The sequence below is a fragment of the Heliangelus exortis genome, chromosome 1, assembly GCF_036169615.1.
Source record: "Heliangelus exortis chromosome 1, bHelExo1.hap1, whole genome shotgun sequence".
Classification (NCBI taxonomy): domain Eukaryota; kingdom Metazoa; phylum Chordata; class Aves; order Apodiformes; family Trochilidae; genus Heliangelus; species Heliangelus exortis.
The window spans coordinates 197,777,891-197,800,466 of NC_092422.1; the positions used below are offsets into that span (position 1 = coordinate 197,777,891).

General features: G+C 53.5%; 1 protein-coding gene across 10 annotated transcripts in view; it reads right to left on the reverse strand.

Annotated features, from left to right (window-relative positions):
- SHANK3 (SH3 and multiple ankyrin repeat domains 3) overlaps window positions 1-22,576 on the reverse strand; it is a 318,859-nt gene that overhangs the window by 56,677 nt on the left and 239,606 nt on the right. For all 10 annotated transcript variants that reach the window (XM_071734304.1, XM_071734311.1, XM_071734302.1 and 7 more), the window contains 2 exons: window positions 21,196-21,278; window positions 10,001-10,125 (listed from right to left, as the gene is read on the reverse strand). In XM_071734304.1, coding sequence (XP_071590405.1) covers window positions 10,001-10,125; window positions 21,196-21,278 — 208 coding nt within the window. The remainder of the gene's footprint in view (window positions 1-10,000; window positions 10,126-21,195; window positions 21,279-22,576) is intronic.

Consider the following 22,576-nt stretch of genomic DNA (forward strand, 5'->3'; position numbering starts at 1 on the left):
GGCAACCTGGGCACCCAGGGGCTCAGCACCCTCACCCCAAACAATTTCTCCCTGCCCAAAATCTCCTCTCCATCTCCCCTCTCCCAGCTGGAAACCCTTCCCCCTCGGAGGGTCCCATCCCTCCAGGCCCTTGTCCCAAGTCCCTCCCCAGCTTTCCTGGAGCCCCTTCAGGAGGCACTGGAAGGGGATAGATAAGCCTGGAGAGATGGTGGCAGCTTCAACTCTGCCATGAAACCAAGCCTTGTCCCACAGGGCTCTGCAGTCAGCCAGGCCTCCACACTTGGGTGGTGCCTTCCCAGACAGCTGCGCTGCAGAATGTGGGTGCTGCAGGAAAAGGAAAGGAGAGATCAAAGAAAAGGAGACGAAAGCTCAAGAGGGAAAACAGAGAAGATGTAACTCAAGGGCCACCTCAGCTCAAAACCTGCAGTGTTTCTGCAAGTGACTTTGTGCTGGAAGAGTGAGGAAGTGTATTTAGGGATTTCCCCATTCCCATGGCCCATGTCATTGTCACAGAGAAGGCTGTCAGCAAACATGTGACAAAGACACCATGTGCCAGACAGATCTACTGTCCTGGAGGGTTTGCAGCCTGCCCCAGGGCCTGCATTGGTGTCTTTGGGACTCCTGCCTTTCTGATCACTACCCCTTGGTGCTCCATCCTTGTGGAACTGGTGTTCCATCCAGGAACTGCCTTGAGCAGCTCTAAAGTGACTGCTCTAAAGTGGCTTTGGGGTGGAGGGCGATGGAGACACAGCAAGAACATGTTCTCAGCAGAGCCTGTCCCCAAAACCTCTGGCTGCAATAAAGGCCCAGTGTGGAGATCACCATCTGCTGGGCTGATTCCTGGCTGTGCAGATGCTGCTGCTTGCTACGATTCAGCTTCCTTGATGCTGGTGCCTCACTGGAGGAGGATGGAAGAGCCCCGGGAAGAGGAAGCCCCTCTGTAAGTACAAGCAGGAAGAACACTTGGTGACCACACTTGCTGATGTGGAGAGGAGGGTTTTAAACCAGGTTCAGCAGGGAATGGTGACCCAGGCCCAGAGGGAAGGGGAAGGCATGGAGGAGGTATGCCAGCAGAGGTCCATAGGGGACATCCCCGTTCTTGTCCAGTGGACAGGGATTTTGGAAGCTTCCCTCAGGTTCACAGAGCATGGACAGCAAACATGAAGAGCTGCCTCTCCTGCTGCAGTGGCAGGGTTCTGGTGGCTCAGACTGAGAGGCGGGACAGCATGTCCTGGTCAGGACGTGGTCCCAGATGCCCACAGGCTGCTCAGGAAGGAGTGGTGGGGAAGAGAAGTGTCTCCATGTGACAGAGCTCCTGGCCACACGAAGTGGGAGCACAGAGATGCCTTCTGTAAGGCCCTGGATCCAGGCAAGGAATGCAGGACACTGAGGTTGTCACCACTGCCTAAGAGGAGGTGGTGGGTGAGGCTGTCCATGAACAATGAGGGCAAGTCTTGCAAGCCCTCACTCTCTCTGAGATTTCAACTGTCCATCTGCTGGGAAGCCAAGGAATTGCTGGCCAGGGCATCCAGGAGGCTCCCAGACCACTGGTGTCAATTCCCTACACAAACACTGGTGCTGCAGGTGACTTTCTGCCTGGAGGGAGGACCTGGTGCTCAGCATGGTCACAGGGCAGCTGTGTGATGGCTGCGCTGAGCATCTGGAGGAAGGACAGATCCTGAGGTTCAGGACAGACTCAGCTTCCTGAGAAACAGCCCAAAGGGAAGGGGGTGCAGGTCATTAAAGAAAAAAAAAAATTGAAATAGCAGGAACAACCCACCCACCCTAAGTAGAAAGATTGGACACATTTGCAGACAGTTTGCTTGATGACCTAGCAATCTTCTGAATGAACTTAAACACAAAGATCAGGTGAAATAGTCACAGGCATCAAACACTGAAAGCACTGCTCGAGTGCTGGGGACAGTGTCAGGAGGCCCAAAGCCCAGCTGGAGCAAAGACTATCAAAAGATGCTGAGCAGAACAAGGACATCTTGTAGTGATAGACTGGCACCAAAAGGAAGTTCAGGGAAAATGCGAGTCTGCTGTTGAAAAACCAGCCAGGGACAGCACAGAGAGGACCCAAGTGCTTAACTTCATTTTATGTCTCAGCGTTCACAAACAAAGTGTGTTCCAAGACCTTGGAGTGTAGGGGTCAGTGCAAGAGTGACAGCCAGTAGTGGAGGAGCAACAGGCTTGGGAGGTCGTAGAAGAGCTGCTGCACCTCCTGAAGGGGCTCCAGGAAAGCTGGGGAGGGACTTGGGACAAGGGCCTGGAGGGATGGGACCCTGCGAGGGGGAAGGGTTTCCAGCTGGGAGAGGGGAGATGGAGAGGAGATCTTGGGCAGGGAGGGAGAAATTGTTTAGGGTGAGGGTGCTGAGCCCCTGTCCAAGGCTGCCCAGAGAAGCTGTGGCTGCCCCATCCCTGGAGGTGTTGAAGGCCCCAGGTTGAATGGGGCTCGGAGTCCCCTGGGCTGTGGGAGGTGTCCCTGCCTGTGGTAGGGGGTGGCACTGGGTGATCTTTCAGGCCCCTTCCCACTCTAACTATTATGTGATTCTATGCTCCAAGTCCACAGGCTTGGTGGGATTCAGCAGAGGGGGCTGAGGGAGCCGCAGAAGTGATCACAAGACCACTGCCTATCTGATAGATGCCTATTTGTCATGGTGATTTGGAAGGTCAGAACAGCCACCAGAAAGACTGCAAGATCACCATCCTGCAGATGGATTCCTGCAGGAGGTTTCTAAGGCTTGGCTGGACAGAGCCACAGGTGACCAACTGCAACCCTTCTAGAGCAGGATCTGAGAACCCTTCCAACCAGCACTTGAATGACTCTGCATAGGAGAGAACACAGCTGTGGGCTGAAAAGCTGGCTCGGAAGGAAGATCAGCCCAAATTTACAGATTCATTGTAAAACAAAGTAATTCATTGATGGGAAACCCCTCAAAAGATCCCCAGAGAGCCCTGGCAAGGAGCAGTGGGACAACAGTCTCTTTACTTTCCCAATAAAAGATACTTGGAAATTGCACTGAGACACATGCTCAGGGATCTAAGAGAAAATCCCTCCAATTTAGGATGTAAAAAACCCTCCTGTGTAAGTGAGACACGGGGCTTCCCAGACGGAACTGAGACAAACCTCATGAGGAGCAGCTGAGGGACCTGTTCAGTCTGAAGAAGAGAAAGCTGAGGGGAGGCCTTCTCACACTCTGCACCCCCCTGAGAGAGGAGGCTGGAGCCAGAGGGGTTGGTCTCACTAGGAACTACAGATGGGATGAGGGGAAATGTCTTCAAGGATTGCCAGGGGAGGTTTAGGTTGGATGTTAGGTAGCACTTTACAGAAATGGTTATCAAGCACTGGAACGGACCCTGAGCAGCAGCCACGGCACCTGCAGCTCTGCCCATGATGCTCCCAGCCTGGCAGATCCTCTGAAAGAAACCCCTGGGCATGGAGAACCAAACCCCAGTGCTCCAAGGAGCTGCTCCATGTTTGGTGCTTCTCACCCGCAGTGCCCCAGGAAAAGGTCCTTTCTGACAAGAGATGGTGGTGCTGTGACTGACCCGACAGAACATGCTGTCCAGGGAACAGGCACCTGCCCTGGAAAAAGTTGTCCTGGAATTCCTCTCTGATCAGGGAACATATGGTCAGTGAATCCACTGGATCTGCCACATCCTAAGGCAGACCTCAGGCCAGGTCAGATGAATTCACAACTCCCTGAATTCCATCTCCACACTTATTTGTAGCATTGTTAAGGCTGGAAAAGATCTGTAAGATCATCAAATCCAACTGTTAACACCACCATGCCCACTAAACCATGTTCCAAAATGCTGTGACTCTAAGTCTTTTTAAACCCCTCCAGAGATGGTGACACCACCACTGCCCTGGGCAGCCTGCTCTTTTTAAACCCCTCCAGAGATGGTGACACCACCACTGCCCTGGGCAGCCTGCTCTTTTTAAACCCCTCCAGAGATGGTGACACCACCACTGCCCTGGGCAGCCTGTTCCAAAGCTTGACCACTCTTCCTATAAAGAAATTGTTGCTAATATCAAATCTGAACCTCCCCTGGTGAAACTTGAGGCCATTTCCTCTTGTCCTCCCATAACTGAGGAGGTTATGGGAGTGTACCTCCCATAACTGAGGTACACTAAGTCCTGAAGTGAGGTGGGATGAATCCCACCACAGATCTCCACCACTGCTATCACCTGTGCCTGTGCTGTCACCGCAGCCCTGTGGGATGTAGGACCACAGCAGTATTTAGGACATTAGGAAGGCCCACGGAGAGCTGGCATCTGGGTGTGGAGAGGCAAATATGGACAAGCTGGGTTTGGCCAAACCAGCCAGAGGAAAGCAGCCACTGTCCTCCAACCACTCTACTTTTAGCTACACTTCCATCATGTGTGCTCTAAGAGATGCTGAGTCAACACTGAGGTTCCTTTCCCAGCTGTTTCTAGAGACAGAAATGTTGTGGCAAGGGTGAGGGGTGGTGTGGACAGAGCGATGCTGATCCCTCTGCCCTGGGCATTTCCTGTCCCTTCACACTCCTGGAACCAACATGCCCAGAGGATGTGAACCCCACTCATGACAGATGGGGAAGGTCAGTCACTAGGAAGGATGGGTGGCCTTCTGATCTTATCTGTGATGAACCCAAGGTCTTTCCTGAGAAGACCTGAAGGCACAAAATAACCTGCTTGGCTCAGGTATCTGTTTTAGGGTAAGAATCTGCAAACCAGGATCCTTTGGTCGAGGGTCAGCAGATGGCAAACAGACTAAGTAGTCACTGCTGGAGTTCCACCTCTGCTTGTCATGAAGCCTGGGCAGATGCACATTTTGGAGGACTTGGGGTTTTGCTCAGTACAGGAATGGAGCCATGAGCAGACCCAGCAGCACGAACCACCAGAACCAGACATGCCATGTGAGCTGGGGGGGGGTCAGAAAAGGAAACAAAAAGATGGGGCTCTGAAGTAAAGGAAATGGTTCTGAAATTAGTAAAACACTGGGACCAAAAGTCAGATCATGAGCAAATGCTGAAGAGCCAGACAAATGCAGAAGACGGGGCTGGATCCCCTGGCAGAACACAGGGCCACCAATGTTCTGGCCATGGCCTCCAGGTGGGCTGGAGCCCAGGAGTGACGTGGGAAGCCCTTACCCAGGCTCTGGATGTACACAGGCAGCAGAGGACAGGGGTGTGTGGGGCAGCTCTGCCTGGCTGTGTGATGTGCACAGTGACCCCTGCAGACCCTGCTCCACAGGATTAGGCTCTGAGAAAGAACTTCATCTCTGAGGGCACTGTCACTGAGCAGGGCAGGACAATCAGGTCCAGGCATCTGACTGTTCCTCCACATGCTTAAAATTTAGACAGGGGATAAAAACTGAATCCCTCTCCTACGATGAAGGGCTGAGAGAGCTGGGGGTGTTGAGGCTGGAGAAGAGAAGGCTGCAATGGGGAGACCTTAGAGCACCTTCCAGTGCCTGAAGGGGCTCCAGGAAAGCTGGGGAGGGACTTGGGACAAGGGCCTGGAGGGATGGGACCCTGCGAGGGGGAAGGGTTTCCAGCTGGGAGAGGGGAGATGGAGAGGAGATCTTGGGCAGGGAGGGAGGGAGGGAGGGAGAAATTGTTTGGGGTGAGGGTGCTGAGCCCCTGGGTGCCCAGGTTGCCCCCAGAAGCTGTGGCTGCCCCATCCCTGGAGGGGTTGAAGGTCCCAGGCTGAATGGGGCTTGGAGCACCCTGAGCTGGTGGGAGGTGTCCCTGATCTTGGCAGGAGTGGCACTGGGTGGGATTTAAGGTCCCTGCATACCCAAACCCCTCTGTGATTCTATGCTATCAGATTCCCACAAAAATACATTGCAGCAAGCAGGGGCTGAGTCAACACAAAAAGTAGATTTAGTAGTAGTGACCACTCCAAGGAATCACGGAATCATTCAGGTTGGAAAAGATCTGTAAGATCATGGAGTTCAATCACAAACTTGGTTTGCTGGGATTAAAAAATCAACCTGTTGGCTTCCATATGAAGAGGTTTAAGTGTCCAGACCTCCAGAGAGAGTGGGGGTTTGGAGCAGACAAAGGAGAGCAGAAAGAGCAACACAAGCCCAGGAGGTGATGAGAAAAGCAAAAGTACCTCTCTGTGGAAGGAGGGCAAGGGCCAGGCATCCCAGCCCATCATGACTGCAAAGATTTGGCAGCTGGGACTCGGCTGGGGCAGGGCCCCAGTGCAAGCTTGAAGGCAAAACTTGAACCAGGCTTCTGATGCTGGGAGCTGTGCTGATAGGTGGCATTGCAGGATCAAGGTTACTGCCCTGCACAGCTCCAGGCTCCCTCTGCCACAGCTCAGAGACAGAAGACAACCTGGGGTGAAGCAGATACTGCTGTGGGTTGGGCAGGGGTCCCCTCCTGTGGAGAGGGTGAGCGGGCAGGGACATCTGCAGGGGTGACAGGATCCAGGGCCAAACACCCCAGTCCTCAGGGAGCAGAGGAGAAAGGACAGCTGGAGGAACCACAACAGCCTGACCAGTGTCAAAGGTGCTGCTGAGAACTGAAAGGCTAAAAGGGCCTTGGGGAGAGCCACGGGGCACAGTGGTCTTGGCCATGGACCTGACACAGGGCAGTTTGACCACTGCAGAGGACAGGTCCTGTACTGCAGCTGTTGGAGGTTTGTAGTGAAATGAGGCAACCAGGTGCCACTAATTGCCAGGTACTGGGCATGAGCTTGTGTTAAGCCCACCTGTGCCTGATTAGGGCAGGCCCTAACTGCACATGAACAGGATTAGAGGGCCAATAAAGCTCACTCCTGAGGAAGCCAGGGAGGAGGTTAGCCACTTTTGGAGCAATAGCACTGATCCAGGTTAGTCAGTCCTGAGGGCAATAGACTCAGGGCACTATTGGTGAGTTTCTATTGGAACACCTGGTTGCACCTTGGAGCGCCGTGCCCTAAGAGAGGTCCGTCTTGCTACAGAGGTTGGTACCAATCAACTGAAAAGCCTTCTTGCTAAAAGCTGAGTTCTTTGTCCTCCTTCTTCTCTGGGTGGGCTGTGCTTCAATGCCACCTTCAGCGGGGCTCCCATATAGGACCTGATCTGATGGCTCCTCATGCCAACGCTCCATGGAAGCATCTCCTTCCCCAAAGGGGAACCTCTCTGAGAAAAAGACCTGCTGGAGCAGCCATTGGACCCCTCCAGCATCCATAGCCAGCCACCCCTCTCCCAGCTCCAGAAGGTGTTTGAGTACTGAATTAGTGTGAAGAAGACAGGGCTTGCTTGCAGCTTTAAGAACCCTCATTACTGCCTGCTCCTCATCTGAAAGAGCCGTTTTGGTACCAGAGGAGCTGCTCCCCATAGCTGGGCAAGGCTATCTCTCATGAGGAGACTGTCACTGTCACCATTTCTCCACCTGTGACACCTCTCAGGACATCCCACCCGTGCTTCTTCATTTGAGTTTGTGAACTGCAATATGAAAGCACCTGATCCGTCCCTGGACATCTAGAACTGGTCTCCAGGACTAAGAAACCATTAAAGCTAAAAGACCAAACATTGGTTTTAGCAAGAGATGGTCTCAGGCTACAAGTTACAAAACTAGAAATGAACTCTCAAACTTCAAGTGCCCTCAGACCTTCCATTTATATTCAACACATCTCTAATCCACAGACTTGGACAAGTTGATGAGGAGGGTCCCAGAGACCTGGTGCCAGGGCTTCCATTCATATCACATCTCCCTGCCTGAACATTGCCCTCAGGATGCAGCTTTACATTGCGGCAAAGCTGCTGTGCTCATTCTAAATCCACCTCCAGCCTCCCTTCCCTGGGAAACCACACGTGCTCACTGCTCCGCTTGCTTTGTGATCCTGCAGGCACAGGGGGAGGGCTGAGCCCTCTGCTCCAACACAACCATCACCCACCAACCACAGGGCACCAGCTCTGTGTGGTTATTCTGCAACTGGAGACCTCAACCAGGAGAGAGGGGAGAGGGACTGTGAGTCTGCTGCTCCACTGCAGCACTGACCTCCTGCTTCCACCCCATGGGGAAGCCAGGCTGAGAGAGTTGGGGGTGTTGAGGCTGGAGAAGAGAAGGCTGCAATGGGGAGACCTTAGAGCACCTTCCAGTGCCTGAAGGGGCTCCAGGAAAGCTGGGGAGGGACTTGGGACAAGGGCCTGGAGGGATGGGACCCTGCGAGGGGGAAGGGTTTCCAGCTGGGAGAGGGGAGATGGAGAGGAGATCTTGGGCAGGGAGGGAGGGAGGGAGGGAGAAATTGTTTGGGGTGAGGGTGCTGAGCTTTAGAACCAGGTTGCCCAGGAAAAGAGTCTCTGCCCCATCCCTGGCAGTGTTCAAAGCCAGGTTGGATGGGGCTTGGAGCAATCTGGGAGGGAGGTGTCCCTGCCCATGGCAGGGGGGTTGGAATGAGCTGAGCTTTCAGTTCTCTTCCAACCCAAACCATTCCAGGATTCTGTTTCTTGGGCAGGGAGGGAGGGAGAAATTGTTTGGGGTGAGGGTGCTGAGCCCCTGGGTGCCCAGGTTGCCCCCAGAAGCTGTGGCTGCCCCATCCCTGGAGGTGTTGAAGGCTCCAGGTTGCATGGGGCTTGGAGCACCCTGGGCTGGGGAGGTCCAGGTCCGTGGGCCTTGGCCATGTCAGGGGTGGCACTCCCCACCAGGTTGGACCCACGCTTCTGTCACACACCGTGTGTCTGGGTGTAGATCCTGATGATCCTCGCATGGGAAGATGCAAGAAAGTAAAACCCCAGGTGGTGCCCCAGTCCCTCTGATGGCACAGGGAGGGTCTGTTCCCCGTGAGCTTCCTTCAGGAGTCACCTCCCAACCACTCCTGCACCTGCACTGCCAACGTCTCCCTCTGAAACAAACTCTGGGATCCCTTTACAGTTAAGGCACAGAAATGGGCACCTCAGCCAAGTGGTTCACAAACCCTTTAATTATTTCTCAGCAGCCACAATGCAGCAGCCTTGTCTCTGGCTCCAGGAAATGCCAGCTCAGCCCATCCACACCACAGCCCTTGGGCACTGGGACTGAATCCAATTTCACAGAATAATAGAGTAATTTGGGTTGGAAGGGACCTCCAGAGGTCATCCAGTCCAACCCCCTGCAGTAAGCACAGACACCCTCAGGTTGCTCAGAGCCTCCTCAAGCCTCACCTTGAACATCTCCAGGGATGAGGCCCCAGTCCCTCCCTGGGCACCCTGTGCCATTGTTCCATTGCCCTCAGGGTACAGAATTGTTCCTCACATCCAGTCTAAATCTGCTCTTCTCTAATTCAAAGCCATTCCCCCCTTGTCCTCTCACTCCAGGCCCTTGCACACAGTCCCTCTCCAGCCTTCCTGCAGCCCCTCAGATACTGGAAGGTCCCCATTAGGTCTCCCCAAAGCCTCCTCTTCTCCAGGCTGCACACCCCCAGCTCCCTCAGCGTGGCTTTATACGAGAGGTGTTCCAGACCCCTGAACATTTTTGTGGCCCTAATTTACACCTGGAAGTACCACAGTGATGTCCCCTGCACTTTCCTCCTGGAGTGAGGAGAGTCCATGTGAACATCAACAATTTACTGCTACCGCTTTCTTTGAAATCACTCCTTAAAACCATCTTCTGCTGCACTCACAACACCATGAAGCACCCAATATGCCAGGAGGGCCCTAGTGGTGTCACCTCACTGGCCAGAGACAGCCCTGTGTCCCCACCTGTACCACCATACAGCACCTACCACCCTTCTTTTAAACACAACCTGAGAGCTGTGGGCTCTGAGCTGAGCTGAAACAGACGACAGCCTCCAGCACAACCTCCTTGAGAACAGGAAGGGGCCAAGGGGTAGAGACAAGAGCGGGGCACTGCATACCCAGAAATCTTGTACCTGAGGAACATCTCTACAGCCAAGACATCCAGGCAGCAGGTGTTTCAGTAACAATTATAACCTGGCTCTCAGAACACCTCATGGCAAAGAAGGCTTTGTCCCCTGGCCCTGGTGAGGAGCAGGGTGCTGGCAGCCCTTGGTTCTCCCCACTGTGCCCCTGCTCACCTCAATCAGAAAGTCTCCGGTGCGGAGCCCTGCTCTCCAGGCAACACCTTCCACATCCACAGATTCCAGGTACTGGAGTGCTGGGAAGGCTGGGGTTGGGGTGAACTCCTCGATTGGGGTTTCAGCTGCAAAACACAAAGGAGAAAGAATGAGGCAGTGTGGCAAACAGTGAGCAGAAGGTGGACAAGATTGCCCAGAAAAATCATGGTCTCAGAAAGAAGATGTGTGCCAGGCTCCGCTTGACTGCAAAGCAGGAGCCAGACCTAATGCTCCATGTCCATAGTACTCATCAGCTTAGACCCTAAGGTGGCCCCAGAGCCTCCCAGGCACCTGTGACTCCCAGAGTTGCAGACATTTCCACAAGGTCCCTTAAAGCCTCATCCACCTCCCAGTACCACAGATGAAACTAGAACATCTCTGAACGATGCCAGGAGGGGGAGGAACTCACTCCTCTGTCTACGTCTGAGTTATGAGCTCCAGGCCTGTTTCAGAGCCAGCAGAGCACCACCCACCCATGCTACTGCAGACACAACCCCAGCTCCCAGCACCTCACTGTGGTGCCTCTCTCCTACCACTCCCACTGGAGACAGCTCATGAGCAAAGGGCCACTTCTTGATGGACATCTGCTTTACTCAGTAGAATCCCATTCTTCAACACTGAGGTTTTAACTGCATTCCTAGCTGGAAAATCTGCTCCTGCCCCCAAGAACACCATTTCCAGGGAAAGGACTTCCTCAGATAGACCCAATCAGCAATCACATTATTCAGCTTCAACCCACCTTACATCACTGCCCACTCAGGATGGAGGAAGTTTGCATGGTGGATGCCCAACTTACAGCAGAGAGGAGCTAGTGTGATGTGTCCTACTTCGTGTGCTGTGTGCTACCTTGGGTGATGTGTCCTACCTTGGGTGCTACCTATTGTGCTGTGACAAAGGAAAGAGTTTCCTTGGCCTGTTTATCATGAGGAGACTGTTGCAGACATTCAGAAACATCAGATCCATTACAGAAATAAAGCAGAAAGGCCACAGATACTCTTCCAAATCTGGCCAGACTCTGGTTATCTGAAACTACCAGTGGCAGCCCAATGGATCGATGTCCCCAGCACAGTGTACCAGCTGTGGCTGTTTCAGGGGCTGGTCATGATTGTCCAAGAAGCTTTTTATTTGCCCCTCTCTGTAGTGTGAGCAGTCCTGCTGCCTGGGTCCCTGCTGTCCTGGGAGGGGATTTGTATTGCTGCATGAGACCACAGCACAGGGAGGACTTCTGTCGTTACACGATGGGGGATACCCGAAGCAGATCCAGAAGCTGGAGACATCACTTTCCTAAGGACATGCAGTCTCATTTCCAGCTTTGATGTGTTACCAGACCCACAGTTCCTAAGAGCCTGTGCCACAGATGAAGAAAGAGGAGTGATCTTGCCAAGGAAAGTGCTGACACCCAGCCACTTGTCTGCACAGCCTCCAGGGAGGAGCAGCTACAGGGTCATTCCAGCCCTGCCTCCATGCAGCGGCAGTCCCAGGGGGACTGTGCCACCTTCAGTGATCTGCTGCACAGGTTTTGAGGCTGTTCTCAGTGGGCAGCAGCCTCAAAGATGAAGCTGAAGATAGGCTACTCCATACAGGAGTCCCTCAGCAAGGTGGGGTGGTGGTGAAGGTTCAATGCTGAAATCACTTCTACCAACTCATCTGCTTTCCATACCTGCTGAAATGGGAGACCACGTTCCACATGGCCTTACTGTCATGGGGCAGAGATGTCACATCACATCACATCACATCACATCACATCACATCACATCACATCACATCAATCACACATCAGAAGTAAGTGGCTGAAAACCTCATCCAGGCTCTGACAGACCTGTCAGTAGTGCCCAGGGTCAGGCCAAAAGGTCATGGGCACAAACTTGATCATGGGAAGTTCCATCTAAACATGGGGGGGACTTTGAGGGTTGCAGAGCCCTGGCCCAGGCTGCCCAGGGGGAGTTGGAGTCTCCATCTCTGGAGACATTCCCAACCCCCCAGGACCCCATCCTGTGCCCCCTGCTCGGGGGGACCCTGCGCTGGCAGGGGGTGGGCTGGGTGACCCCCAGAGGTCCCTCCCACCCCTGACAGAGCTCAGCTGCCAAGGCTCACACTGTCCTGCCCTCAAACACCATAATTCTCACACGTGCAGGAGAGAAGCTAAAGCTGGTTGATAAGAAACCAGTGAGGCCCCAGCATCATGAAACTGCTGGCTCAAGCACACGCAGAGCCCGGGAATTCCAAACCAAGAGGTTCTCCCCAAGCCCTGGCCAGGCTGCCAATGGATAGTAGACCTCCTTGTTTATCTTGTCCACCTCTCCAGGTGAACTGCTGGCTCCCCTCAGCATCTTTCAGCAGACTGATGGAGGTGTCTCTTTCTCACATGAAGCTTCAGTCCGTGCAGGATTCATTGTCCCATCTTCGTTCAGAACAGCGAGTAACAAAAGGACACCCTGTGCTATTGTAGGGACAGCTCTGAGCAGGATGCACTGCAAGATCCAGGTTAATGTTCTAAGAAATCAGACACCAAATGTCTTCTTCAGTCTCCGAAGACACTTGACCAAACCATTCACCTCAGAGACAGGCAAGGAACAAGTCAGAAACCCCCATGGTTATCTAGTCTGACATCATGGATGATGAGGGACAGAGATTTCAACAAAGGTCCCTGTGGGTCCACCTCTCACCTCAGCTGATGTCTGCACAAAGCCCAGTTCATTTTGCCAGCCATCAGGTAATGCCTAGAGAAGTTATCCATCCCTCCAAGTCTATTACCAATACAACATTCCTCCAAAAGCTGTGTCAAGCCCCTAACGAATCAGTGGATTTAACAGAGTCAGCAGATGATCTTGTGAATACATCTCCTTTGATGTCAGGTCACTCCAGTAGATGTGACCTACATTCTCTTTCATTTGCATAAATTGTATAGACACTGATTTTATACGGATAAAAATATTCCCATCATTTAATATACTACTTCATTATGATTTTAATTTACAATTTTTATGCCACATTTTTTCTGCAAGATCAGATAGCTATCGACAGGACCAGAACAAGACAAAGTTTGCCTGACAAGATGTTAATGTGCTGAGTGATCTTAGATGTTTTGATCAGCAGTTTTCCATGACTCCTTCCTTTGATGGAAGCTAGCTCAAATGCCAAACAGTTGACAAGTCATCCTGCCTATGTTTAGAAATGTCAATGTAACATTTGATTTCTCCAAATCCTTCAGGACTTCCCTGGTGTTAAATCCACCTTTTTAGATCAGTGCTGACCAGCAAATTCTTCCAGTAGTATGAAGTTAAAGGAACCACAAACATGACCTTGCTTGCAGAACCAGGTGTCATTAACTTATGCTAGACCAGGCCCAGTAGGACATGAGGGTTAAGGTGAGAAAGACCTTGTGTGCTGCTTGAACCTCTGCACAGGATAAAAGGGGACAGCCTGGAGTGTCAAGTAAATTATTTATACAGTGATAATGATACACATGGTCTGTAGAAGATCAGCACTCGACCTCATACAAGAAGCATCAGCACGACCTGCCAACGCTGCCCTTTCAGCAAAGAGGCAGCACAGCCAAGTCATGAAAAGGTTAAGTGGAAGTCCTGATCCTTGCGGTGGAAAGAGTTGGATAGATGACAACTTAATTGGTTTCCTAGCCTGGTGATGGAGCCTGAGGTGAGCCAAGCACCTTATCAGGGCAGCTCCAGATCCACCATCCCATCAGGCTCACCCCTGCTGCCACTCCGCGGTTCCACATTTTGTTTCCCATCATAGCTCAGAGCAGGACAGTTCAAGCATGTGCTTTTTTTGTGGTGATCAAAAATACAGACTGATGGGGAAGGCAGATAAAACGGACCTGGGAAACCCAACCTCCCAGCTGGTTTGGTCACCTGCTTAAATTGTGTGGCCCCTCAGAGGAGGTGGACAGACAGCAAACGCCTGGAGCAGGCACCAACCCATCTGGAAAAGACCTCTAAGACCAAGGTGCTGGGTCCATCTGTAGGGCTGTTCTGCTGACGGCCAGAGACCAAGGAGTGGGCTGGACACACAGCAGTGGGCAGGACAAATTTGTTCACTGTGCTGATCTGGGCCATGGGGATCAAGCACAGAGCTCTCCAGTAAGAACCCTGCTGCCAGCCCCAGCCACACCATTCACCACATTCATGAGCTTCTCCCCAGTTCCTGATGCTCCTTTTTGCTGCCCCAGTTTGCCCCCGAATGAACAACCTGAATCCAGCTGCTCTTACCCCACTCACCCCACTTCCACTACATCTCAAGCCTGGTATCTCCACTACCATCCCCCAGGTGATCTTGGCCCCAGCTGGAATCACCAAGAGGTTACCCCGAGGGTCTCTGGTGTTCCCTGTCAGGTACCTGAGGTCTGGCCACCTGCACCATCACTCTCCTTGCCCATGGCTGAAACGCCGTCGTTCCTCCAACGCGCATCGACCCCCTCACCACTGTCATGTCCAACCTCTCACGTCACATCCAGACGTCCTCTCCCTCTGTTTCATTACCTTAATCTTGGCCTGGTCACCAGCCCAGCCATCTGCCTACTGACCCATCACTGTCAAACCAAGGCACATTAACCAGAACTGTGGGTTACCACAGTGGTCAGAGCTGGCTGTAGCCTGCTGACAAAGGAGGAGGACACCAACACTCTACACCACCTGGGAATCCCTCTCAGAGGTCTGAGCAAAGGCTGAACACAGCAGAGAGCCTCCACAAAGACCAGCTCAGGACCAGACCTTCCAAAATACCACTTCAGAGCAAAGCCCCAGGGAAAGCTTTAGGTCAGAAGTATGTAATTTGGTGGCAATTCATCTGGAAGAGCCTACCCAAGAAGGACATAAAATTTAAGGAGGTCCTCTTAGCCAGCTGGCAAAGGCAAAACTAAATCAAAAGGCTTGGAATTGAATTACAGGAATTCTTGCTGGTAATGAGGTAAAATTCCCTAACAAGGAGGTCTGCTGTTCACTGCAGAAGCTCGTGGCTTTGAATCTCAGGAAGTGCAACTCACACCTCTGGAGGAGCTACCAAGTTAACACCACAGTTCTGCTTGTGCAACTTGATCCCCACAGCCATTTCTGGGTTGTACCACCCTGCTGTGGGGCTGTCCCACACCAGGGACACCAACCTCAGCTGCAAGGGCAGGTGGGAGAAGCCCTGAAGAGCCAGACCACCAGGAAGCCCTGGGGTGGCTTTGACAAGCCTCTCAGCACCATAAGTCTGCTGAGGGGTAGGGCCCTGCAGCACCCCAATCCTGTCCTTTGGCAGAGGGGCACCAACAGCCCCCAGAAGCCTGGGGAGGGTCCCTGAGAGCTCTGCCTCCACCACACTGATGCTGGGTGGAGAACCCAAAGGAGACCCACACCATGACACTACTTCAGTGGCATCAACCATGGCCAGAAGTGTGTCCATCCTTGGGAACTCTCTCTTCCCCTGCCCCTCTGAGCTGTCTCTTCCCCTGGGCAATTCCACAAGGAATTGCTCTCCAGGACCCAACAGAGTAAAACCCAGCCCTGACTTTGCCTCTTGCAGCATCACAGTTGATGGCACATCAAGCAGGATGTTTCCTGACAGCCCAGAAGGCAAACCACATCCTGGGGGCTCCCAACAGAGGAGAACTGGCTGGTCAGGATTGGGGATTGTCCTGCTGCAGAGCCAGCACTGGTGCAGCCCCAGCTGGAGCTCTGGGTGCAGAGCTGGGCCCCATCATCTCAGAAAATCCTCAAATGTCTCCAGAGGCAACCAAGCTGGTGAAGGGCTGGAAGGCATGTCCTGTGAGTGGCTGAGGACTCTGGGTTGGTCTTGTTTGGAGAGAAGGAGGCTGAGGAGCAGCCCCATGGCTTTGTGCAGCCTCCTGGGGAGGGGACATGAAGAGGGAGGTGCTGAGCTCTTCTCCCCGGGATCCGGGGACAGGATGCCCAGGAATGGTTCAAAGCTGCACCACAGGAAGCTTATACTGGACACTAGAAAGCATTTCTCTATGGAAAGGGTGGTGAAGCCCTGGAACAGGCTTCCTAGAGAGGAAAGCTCCCAGCCTGTTCCAGGAGCTCTCTTAAAGAGGCATTTGGACACAGCCCATGGTAACACGTTGGGCCTGGAGGTGGCAAGACAGCAGAACTAGGTGATCACTGTAGATCCCTCCCAGCTGAACTACTTCACTCCATTCACTGCAAACACTGCTTCTCTTGGACAAGTTAATTCTCTTAGTAGTCAAGCTTAGCACTGAAAAATATTACAAGTTATTTCAAGCAGAGCAAATTTTTAAGATCCCAATTAATTCCCTGGAAACAAATTTACAGAGTGAAAAACATTACAATACCACAGCTGCCTTGGTGCTTCTCACCTAAAATCCCAAAGGCATGTCTCCAGTGATGGCCAGGGCAGGAGGCCACCACCACTGACTGTCCTGACCCCCAGACAGAACATGGGAGCAGCAGGGTCCTGCTGGCAGCTGGGGGTCAGCAGAGGACAGGCTCCCACGGAGCACCCATGTTTAGGGTACCGTGGCAGCTACACAAAACCAGCTCCTGAATTTGTGAAGTGATCACACATATAAGGTGTGTCATCAGTAGCATTTGCCATACCTAGCTTCTGCATCTTGTTTCTAGTTTTCCAAGAGATCTCCAGAAGGATGACACCACCTTTAGCAACAAAGATGACAGACATGGGTTTGACAGGCTCTGTATAAACAAGTCCAGTCCCAGTATCTGTCTATTCTGGAGGTCACACAGTGTCACAGCACTCCTCTGCTGTGGAGGACAACTCCTCCCTCCATTCTTGGAGAACAAGAAGCAAGGTTCTGAAAACCATGTGAGCTCTTCCATTTCCACGAAACTTCATGATACCAGCACTGCACCCCAAAACTTGCAGCAGGGCTTTAGGACAACCTCCCCTCTGTCCCAGACCAACACCAAGGTCCTCAAGCTGTGACCGTAGTTCCTTCACCACAGCCCTCCTCATAGCCCCTGAGCCATGCAGGGCAGGAGCTGTGGCTGTCAGAGATCCCCATCAGGTCAATGAGGCCCAGAACCAGCACTCCATAGCACCAAAGCTCAGCTTCCAAGTCTGACATCTTCACTCCAAGTGCTAGACAGAAAATAAAACTCAAACTCCCCTTAAAGCAGTCCACTGATTTCTACAGAGCCAGGCAAGCCCTGAGCTCTGTATCCACCCAAGGAGCTAACTGCAGTACCAGTTGCTCTGGATGGTCTTTACATACAGGGATGCCAACTCAAGTATCTAAAAATGAACATCAAACTTTAAAACACAGCAAAAAACGAGTAGGAGTTCATGAAGCAAGAAGAGGACATCCAGGCAGAGTCCACTCAAGCCCTAAACTCTTGGGGTTTTCCCCTCAGAGCCCTGATGACCAGAAATCACTATTGGCCACAGGACCAACGGGAGTGCACGGCAGTGTTGGTCAACAGCAGCTGAGTAATGACCAGTGTGTGCCCAGGTAGCCAAGGTGGCCACCAGCATCCTGGCTGGGACCAGCAGTGGGGTGGGCAGCAGGAGCAGGGCAGGGATCATCCCCTGTGCTGGGCACTGCTGAGGCTGCACCCCCAATCCTGGGGTCAGTTCTGGGCCCCTCAGGAGCAGAAGGAGATTGAGGGGCTGGAGAGTGTCCAGAGAAGGGAATGGAGCTGGGGAAGGGGCTGGAGAGCAAGGAGAAGGTGTGGAGAAGTTGTGAGGAGCAGCTGAGGGCCCTGGGGGTGTTGATCCTGGAGCAGAGGAGGCTGAGGGGAGACCTTCTGGCTCTCTGCAACCCCCTGAGAGGAGGTTGGAGCCAGGGGGGGTCGGGCTCTGCTCCCAAGGAACAAGGGATGGGACAAGAGGAACTTTTGGCACAACTCAAGTGGTGCCAGGGGAGGTTTAGGTTGGAGCTGGGGAAGAATTTCTCCCTGGAAAGGGTTGTCAGGGCCTGGCCCAGGCTGCCCAGGGCAGGGCTGGAGTCCCCATCATCCCTGGAGGGGTTTCAGACCCTGGGGATGTGGGGATGAGGGACATGGGGCAGTGGTGGCCTTGACATTGCTGGGGGAACAGTTGGACTTGCTCTCAAAGGTCTTTCCCAACCAAAGTGATTTCATGACTCTTCATGGGGAGGGCTCCAGAACAACTCTGGCGCTGGGGTACAGACTGACCCTTCCCATCACTGGGTCCCACTGATGGTCACTTTGGTCACCAGCTGTGAGCAGCTGGTTTTACAGGCACTGAAATGTACGGACCAACACTGAACACAGGAAGGGCACTGAGGGACAGAGAGGCCACATCAGGCAGAGGAGAGCAGGAGGGCTGTGGGGAATAAAGATTGACAGCATTTTGGATAAAAGCTGGAGCCTAGAGAGCTCCACAGGGCATCAGCACAGCACCACCCCCCTCACAGTGTTCAGGAACAGCTACTCCAGGAGGTACCCAGTTCACGGGAAGCAATCACTGCAGGTAACTTCATGAATAACCTGCCCCAGCTGATTGCTTCCTCCCAAACCCAGCACACAAAAGCAACCCTGCACCCTGAAGCAGGGACTTCAGAGTCATCTGCTTTTCTCTTCTCAACACAGCGTTTGTATTCTTTGCAGTATCCTTGCCAGTCATGTTACCTGCTCTTTGGTTAGAGAGTAAATCCCCAAGTCAGGGACTGCATGTCCCCCTCCACCTCCACCTCCAGAGGACCCACCACAACCAGGTGCTAACCAGCAGTAACCCACCCAGGAACAACATCCCCTGCCCAGGGAGCTGGCAGCAGGGACCTGCTGAGCCCAGTGAGCTGCAGTCACTGTATCAGCTATAACAACCTCTGTCTGCAGGGATGGCCCCAGGGAGGGATGTGTGAATATTTCATGAATCACATTACTAAAGAGATGGTGCCTGATCCGTGGCCAGGTTAGCCAGGAAGAGGGAGGTTGCTCTAGTTGAGGCACAGAAGACTGACTGAGTTCAGGATATTACAGACCAAGAAATACTATCTTTCAACATTTTGAGCACAGGTCTCTCATTTGCATAAGTGACAGGCAGGGACGGTCATGGACAAGAAATGAAGATGTGAATCCACCAGCTCATCACTTTCAATGAGTGTTGAGTGAAGGGGCTGCTGCACCCCCTCCCATCTGCTCCACACCATTCCCTGAGGCAACGCCTGCAGGTGAGTCCCATGGCCAAAAGATGCAGCTCCTCTCCTGCAGGGACCAGGATAAAATCACCTTTGTCCAAACGCTGCGTTGGTTTGACTGGGACATGACCTCTGCCCAGCACTGGACAGAGGTGGGGACAGGGTGGGCTGGACGGGACTGGGTGGAGAGTGTTCTGTGCTGGGGGTGCAGCTGATGGGGCAGCTCATGTAGATGGGCAAATCTGGGCTTGGGAAGGCATCAGCCCTCTGCAAGCCTGGTAGAAACCACGTAAGATTTTCACCATCCTCTGCAGCATGAAGTGCAGCTTCCTTTGAGGATCATCCAGCTGAGTCTCAATAACCAGCTCCCTCCCTCTGCAGAGACTTTGCCGATGCTCTGGTCCCTCCCGTTCTCCAATCTCTGCTCTGGTTCACCCCACCAGGCCTGAAGTGTTTCCCAGAGAGTCTCCAGATGAAGCCTGAGTGGTGGTGACACCGACAGGGACAAGATAGAGTCCCAGAAAACAGCAGGCTGAGCAGCTGGGAAATGGGGGGCTGACTCAGAGCCACCACAGTCACCTCTCAGTCAAGAGGAGGTGCTGCAGGGGCCCCTGCAGCAACACCAGGATAGGAATCCCTAAGCCAGACCCAAGTCCCACACAGCCTCACGCCCACTGCTTCATCTGCTCCCAGTCCACTCCTTCAGCCTCAGCAGACAAAGGAAAATACAAAGCCTACAAATGCCAGGTGGGCTAGTAAGAAGAAAAAAGGGAAAAAGGGAACAGGACAAAATTGATCCCATTTTTCCTAACACAATAGCTTAAGTCTGATCTGGCAAAAAAAACATGGATGCCATTTTGAGCCCTGAAGTTTCACTTGACATTACACAGAGCAGCACACGGACAGACACGTATATCACATAGGTAGGGAAGGGGAGAGAGAGGGGAGGACACAACAGCAACCATGTTCTGACAGGAGCTCAAACACACCCCCTGGCACCCGGAGCCCTTCCACGGCACGGGCAGAACAAAGACAATTCAGGAATCCCCACAGAAAATCACACCCAAGATTAAAGCCCAGATCACACAGCTCTTCAGCCACACCGAGGTCCAGGAAAGGAGCAGCACTACTGAAGGAGCTGGCAGCCCCTGTTTTGAGCTTTCCCTCCTGCATCCCACACCCTCCATGCAGGGAAGGGATGGCCACATGCTCAGCCGTGCCTCTGCTGCCAGCAGCTGCAGCTGTGACACCCTCTCCCCTCTGCCAGCCTGGAATTGCTGGAAAGCTGGAGCTGCCCCCCAGCACAGGGCTGCAGCCTGCTCCCCGTGTGAATACAAACACCTTCAGGACCAGTACCCCCAGGGGGTTCTAATTTTTTGTAGCAAAAAAATCAGTTTCTGGCTAGAGCAGCCACAGGAACAGCCTGGTGGAAGGAAGGGGCTGCAGGAGTGCAGGTGCTCTAGGGACGCGTGCCCCAAGCAGGAGCAGGGCTATAGTGACAGATGCAGGACAGACATCTCCTGGTCTGCCCCCATGCTGGGGCTGAAGCCCAGAACAGCCAGGGCTCCCAGGACCCAACTCCTCACAGCCAAAGTGCAGAATGAAATACTTGAAGCATTAAAAAAGAAAACCCACAACCACCACCACCAACAACAAAGAAAACCCAACAAAAAACCGATGGAGGACACAGGCCTGCCCCACGGGGCTGAGATCTGCACCTGAAACAGAGCAGATGCACTTTGCACACCCAGGAAAAAGGCAGAAGTGAAAACTACAAACACATAGCTAGGAATACCAGCACTGGTACCAGAGGAAGACCGCAGACCCTGCGAGAGATGCACGAGTGCCAGAGCAGCATTGTCTGCACGCTGCACGGAAGCGGAGACAGCGCTGCTGGTGTGTTGGAGGAGGACAAGAGAGTCCCCGAGGAGACCCCAAAGCCCAGGGGCTCACGGGCTGCTGGGCAGCACCAGGGAGAGGGGGTCCTGAGCAGCAGCTATGGCGAGGAGCAGGAGCTTCCCCCCCAGCCCCAGGACCGAGCGAAAGAAGCAGCCCTTACCTTTGGCCCCTCGCAACACAAACCCGAATCCCTCATGCTCCCTCTTCTGCAGCACGGCCGTCTTCTCCTCAATGATGTAGTCACTGGGCAGGAAAGAGCACAAGAGAATGATGCTAGGGTTAGATTTCAGCACCATGCTGCCAGGCGGAGGTGGCCTTTGTGCCTGCGACAAGGAGACCTCTTCTCATCGACCGTTTCATCTCAGCAAGGAGTTGGGCACAATCTGCTTCCCTCCCTCCCTTGCCCAAGAGTCAGAACAAAAAAAAAGACGAAAGCTACTTTCCCTCAACGTGTGGGTGGAGGAAAGCCCTGGCTGCCTGGATCACCCTTCTGCCCACCGGTCCCCTTCTCAGTCACCTGCATACGCATGCAGGGAGCTTACTGATCCCGCTCGGGGCTTCCCTTTAAATGATGCCCTTAGCGTATAACTGGCGAGCGGAGTGGCGGAGCAGAGGAGGTGCTGGGGGAGGCAGCCAGGCAGCCATCAGGGAACCAGCTCGCCCAGGCTTTCCGGGTGCCTCTTGTATGAAAAAAATTAAAATGAAAAATTAAGACGCTTGACAAAAGCAGAGAGGTGCCTCTTTGGTAAGTTCCCTGGGAGGGAGAACAGCAGAGTTTATATCCTCATCCCGGCGCTTGGATCTTCTCTTAAAATCCCCCCCCGCGTTGCTAAGGAACAGTCTGTCATTAGCCCAGGGGGGCTGCATGGCATTGTCCTCCTCTTAACAAAGCAGCTGCTGCTCTCCCTGCCCTCTGCCGAGAGAAGAACGGGGAAAATCCAGCGGTGCAGAGGGAGAAACAGAGGCTCAGGTCCGCCCGGACCCCGGCCACGGAGACCCCTGCACAGCCCACCCCACCGGCACCCGGAGGGGAGGGGGTGCGCGGGGAGGGGAGATGGGAGAGGGATTCTCTCAGCAAACGGGAGCTGAAATGCAGCCCTGCAAATCCCTCCCAGCAGAGCCGCATGTCTGACATCAGAGTGGAATTAATCAAGGACCTAGGTCCTTCTTAGCAGTGCAGAGAAGGAGCTTCAAACACCGAGAGGGGTGGAGAGGGAGCAATGGTGGGGGGCAGCCAGCGAGAGGGCTGCCCAGAGAGGCAAGGGGTCTGCATCGAGGGGGCTCCCCAGAGATAGAGGGGTATGCCCAGAGATGGAGGTGGTCTGCATCAAGGGGGTCTACCTAGAGATGGAGAGGGTCTGCAATGAGGGCAGTCTGCTCAGCAGTGGATGGGGACTGCCCAAAGATGGAGGGGGTCTGCCCAGCAATGAGACCAACCCAGAAGCAGGGAACAAAGCCCCATTCCCCACCACCCTCCACAGCAACACACTGCCAGGGAGCAGGGGGTCTCCCCAGCAATGAGACCAACCCAGAAGCAGGGA